Source organism: Argentina silus (genome assembly GCF_951799395.1).
Source record: "Argentina silus genome assembly, chromosome: 21".
Classification (NCBI taxonomy): Eukaryota; Metazoa; Chordata; class Actinopteri; order Argentiniformes; family Argentinidae; genus Argentina; species Argentina silus.
This window is the reverse complement of record NC_139675.1, coordinates 10,853,326-10,858,325: the sequence shown is the minus strand read 5'-3', so window position 1 is coordinate 10,858,325 and position 5,000 is coordinate 10,853,326. Positions and strand designations below refer to the sequence as shown.

General features: G+C 47.8%; 1 protein-coding gene across 1 annotated transcript in view; it reads left to right on the top strand.

The window, feature by feature from the left end:
- Window positions 1-219: 219 nt before the first annotated feature.
- sgcz (sarcoglycan zeta) overlaps window positions 220-5,000 on the top strand; it is a gene marked incomplete at its 3' end in the record, with an annotated part of 145,836 nt that continues 141,055 nt past the window's right edge. The window contains exon 1 of the mRNA XM_083692737.1: window positions 220-269. Within this exon, the coding sequence (XP_083548863.1) occupies window positions 231-269 (39 nt within the window). The 5' untranslated portion in view covers window positions 220-230. The remainder of the gene's footprint in view (window positions 270-5,000) is intronic.

Genomic DNA, 5,000 nt, shown 5'->3' with positions numbered 1-5,000 from the left:
AAAAATTAAAAACGGTTTTTTTTCTACGGGAGGCTTCCTATCGTTTATGGTCAGTAATTGTCGTCTAGTGAGTAGCTGTTGCCATCATCGCTTCAATTCCAAACCGGAGGAGTCGTGATCAACGGGAATGAAATTGAGAAAACCTGCCGTGTGTTGGAGGACCGGGCTGAGTTTAGGTCGGGAGCTACGAGTCTAGATATTACAACTTTGCGCAGACTTTATCATTCTATATGGACCGATCAACATCACTGGATATCGAGGCTCTCAAGGTATGTGTACCGGGCGATGCGCCCTGATTTTGGGGGGACTGTGATGTTATTTCTCGCCGGGGTGATGGGTGCTGTTGTGCCCGACGCTCGTTACACCATACAGTGCGGTTGTGGCGGAGTGTCAGAATTCGTGCGTGGGGTGCATTTCAATATCCTGCATTGGACTTGCAGCCACCGTGTTGTGAGCGGTGCATATTGCCCATGCAATGAAATGCACAATTCTGTGCAATGTCATATTTAAACATCTGTAACGGGTTCAGATGTACCTCTGTCAGAGAATATGCATACATTTCTCTCTCCCTCTCTCTCTCTCTCTCTCTCTCTCTCTCTCTCTCTCTCTTTCTATCTCTCTATCTCGTTCTCTCTGCTCTCACCATCTGTGTTTCCTTATTTGCAATGTCAAATAATAAGATATAATCTGGGCAGAGTGTTTTCTCTCCTTGCTGCATCATGTATATTTAGCCTAATGCAATAGTGGGGGAAAGGCGGTCAACGAATGACAACGAATAAATACACATTTGTTCTTCTTAACATGCAGATAAAAGGGAAGTCTGCTCTTGAAGTTGACATAATGTGGATGAGTTGTCAAAACGAATGGTGTCCAATTGCGCCTCGATTGAGGAACATAGAAAGGTCCAAGTCTCCCCGGTCTCTCCAGCACGCCCTTTGATCGCACTATGAAATGTAACCTGGTGTGTTGATGCACACAGAATTTCGATCCGGGGCCATTTGCTTGGCTATCGATCCCGGGGGCAGAGAAGTGGCGCTCGAGTGTTTTGGACTCCCCATTCAAATCGGTAACCATAATGCCCGGGGAAGCTGTTTGGTGATTAGTTTAAATGATCTTATTGAAGACTGGAAAAATCAGATAATCCATAACTATTACGTTTATATTGATTATGCTATAACGATATTTTCTAAATTGACCACAGACAGTGCGCGATATTGTCTCTGGTTACTTGGTCCCGAAGATATGATTAAGACAATCTGGTTATCATTGACCTTTCCCGTCAACTGAACATCGCCCATGGAATTGATTTTGTAAGGGGAATTCTTAAACTAGCGATAGCTATACATGGAATTGCTAGGCTGTGTTTCATATCAATCGAGTCTACAGGAGAAGATTGCGCGCATTGACGCGCACACCCACACGTGCCAAATGCCCAAATGGTTGTCATTTCAAAATGGTTTTTCTTCCAGACTTCATTATTGTTTGACACATTGTGTGCCTTTACTGGGCCTAAAAGCATGCGCTGTAAAGCACAGCCTATACAGTACCATAGCAGCTATACTGTATAGCCTACATTCCAAAGTAATTTTCTGGAATTCGACCAGCAGCGCGCAAATAGGTCTACATCAAATGGCACGCTTCGTGTGGCAGCAGCATTTCGCCGCTGTCCCCATGTGTCTCTCCCTGTCACAGTTGGCAACACATGCATGGCCAAACATCTCCACAATTAGGACATTAAAACTCAATAGAGGAGACCCACTTGTGGTATGAAACAGAGTCTTGGCAAGAGAACCTCTCCATCTCTCTTTATCCCGATATGGCATGATGCCTGCGGACGGTTTTCTTATAGGGTTACGAAAAAGATCCAATTCTGTTTTAATTGAACAATAACTAGGCGAGATCACGAACCACAAGCCAGTTGTGGACTTGTGAAGCTTGGAAGGGCCAACCATCCAACCCACAACTCTGGAAATATTCCATAACAAACCGTGATATTGACTCTAAACTACAGTAGCATATCATATCAATTTGATTTATTATGAGTGTGATAGCAGAAGTCATAGGGGGCATGACATTTGTAAAAAAATAAATAATGTATTGAATTAGCATTAGCAATGTAATAAGCCTGTCATATGCTACTGTTCTTATAGAGGTGGCATTTTCAGTAATTGGAACAGGGACTGCGAAAGATATAAATCTGGCGGAGATAAAAGCGCACTAGCGCCAAACAGCCCTTGTGTAGCAGGAAGCTATGGCTATGGTCTAATTACCAATTCTGGTTAGCGCCTTATCCCGAGGAAAATGTGTCAGTTTAACTCAGAGCAGTTGATGAGATTTTTTTCCTCCTCTCTCCCGTTCTTTTCTAAACCCAAAAGAAAAGAAAGTGCAATTCAATTTACTGAAAAGCTTTTAGAGACGGATACCCTAGGAAGAGTGCTTCAAACGGAGCGTGCTCTCTGTCCTGTCCTGGGAAAATGGAGGCGAAATTGGAAAGACTCGGTAATGAATCAGAACAGATTTCCACCAAAAGGCTATCTAAGTGATATTGACTCTTAGTAAAACAGGAATGTCATGAATGGCCTTATTAGGCAGCAGTTGTCTAAACCTGACCCTTGGGGGAGGGGGGGGGGGTCACGGAAAACCGCGGGCCTAATGGTCCGTTCTTATTAGAATTGGCGTTCTGTAAGCGAGAAGGCTTAATTCCAATATCCACACTAATCTGCGTGTTCGATACCATTCCTCATAACATTCCAGGCATTGCAATGAGCCCGTCCTCCAATTTCTACCTCTACCGGCCTTCACTGACATCATACCGCTTAGGTCAACATACATTGCTTCAAGTATACCAGTGTATGTTGTGGGAAGTTAGCCAACGTTTTCCGGGCCCCCCCGCGGTGTGGCACACATTTTTGTTCTGGCTAAGTACTAACACACCCTTCAACTTATCCACTAATCACCAAGATGAATATGATTGTAGTTGTAACAGGTGTGTTGCTGCTGGGAGCTAAAAGCACTGGGTTAAGATGGAGTGTGTGTGTGTGTGTGTGTGTGTGTGTGTGTGTGTGTGTGGGTGTGTGTGTGTGTGTGTGTATAAACAATGGGTTAAGATGGAGTGTGTGTGTGTGTGTGTGTGTGTGTGCGCTTGTGTACCTTAGAGTGCGTGTGTGCGTGTGTGCGTGTGTGCGTGTGTGCGTCACAAGCCCTCTGGCGACCGTGCCCGAACGCTGCCAAGAACTCCCCCCCCCCCCCCCCGTCACCTCTCCGCACTCCTCCATCCATTTTACACTTAATTAACTGCGCCAGTGGCGAAAAGGGCAGTCCTATTACACCACAGCTTCACTACAGCTACCAAATGATTCACATAGATTTGCAGAGGAAGCCCGTTGTGTAGAACATCTCCCACACTGATCGCTTTCAGCGTGCATCTTGGAGGGGAGGCATTTTGCAGCGTTGTGTGTGTGTGTGTGTGTGTGTGTGTGTGTGTGTGTGTAGCACGCAGGTGTGTGCTCAGGTGCGTATCCGAGTTAAATAGTGAGAGGTGTGGAAAAGGTTAACTCGGCACTAGGACTTTGTAACGGATTACGGGATACACTGAAACGACGGGATAATCTGGTTGATGCAAAAGTTATTGAGTGTGGAACCTTTTAGCGTTTAGCTCAGTTGGTTCAGCACTCACACACACACACACACACACACACACACACAACACGGTTTTCTCTTTGTTTCTCACGAGCGTTCCTCTCCCCTCTCTCCCCTCTTTTCCGACACAGATGAAACAGAAACACGGTTTAATAGTTGTTTAATTTACACCATAAATCACCCTATTATGCTATTACTGTCCACATTATTATTGCAATCTTTCAAGAAGCGCTTTTTAATTGCTTCTCATTGTTCTAGCACGGGTGGCCATGGAAACTATGATACTGCTTATGCTGTGCAGTCTTAAACCGGGAGACGGTGTGGCGCTCGAAAAGCCTTTAAGACAATAAGGCGTCTTTCATTTGGATTTTGATGAATTCAAATTATTCTTATTGTTTATTTATTTTTTTCCTTTTTTTTTGACCCACCTTTCCTCCCGGGTCACACCCTCAATATCGGTCTGACAGGCGATCACGTCACGTTGTCACCTCGTATCCGTCATGTTGATATATGTTGTCATGGCGATGTCCGCCAACAGCTTATGGAGGAGCATATGTTACCAGGGCGACCGGGGGAGTCGACACCATCCCGGCTAATAGAGACCGATGTTTCAGACCCCCCCCCCCCCCCCCAAGGCCTTCTCTGAGTGACTAACTGCTTTGACTTTTTGGTTTCCCATGCCAACCCAAGCATAGGGAAGCACATGTTCCCTCTGCCCCGACACAGCACCACCCCCCCCCCCCTCCCTCCCTCCCCCCCTCCCCTCCTCCTCTCTCCCTCTCCCCTACACTCTCTCTCTCTCTCACCCTGACAAGTTAATAACACTCAGGGCCTCAGCCCCCCCCCCCCCACCGGCCATGGTGCAGCAGGAAGACAGACAGGCAGGCAGGCATGAGGGGGACCGGGGGGACCGGAGACTCGCCCACTCAAGGACGCCACAGTGACACCTCATCATGAGCCAAATGAAGCGGGAGTGGCGCGCGGGGGGGGGGGAGGGGGCGGAGACGGGTGAGGGCAGGCCGGCGACGGTGGTGGCGGTGCGGGGAGGACAAGACAGGAGCATGGCGGATCAAGAGTGATGGACGGAGCAGGGGAGGAGGGAGGGAGGAGAAGGAAAGAAGAGGTGGTGGTGGTGGTGGTGGTGTTGGGGCGGGGGGGGGGGGGGGGGGGGGTCTGTACCTGTTTCTTGTTTTGGAGCTAGAGACGGGATGGAGTGTGGGGGTGGGGGGGGGGGGGGTTCACAGCTACTAAGGAGTAATGGAGTAAGGTGACAGTGAACACGGTGGCACAGGGCCTCTCTCTCTCTCTCCTCTCTCTCTCTCCTCTCTCTCTCTCTCTCTCTCTCTCTCTCTCTCTCTCTC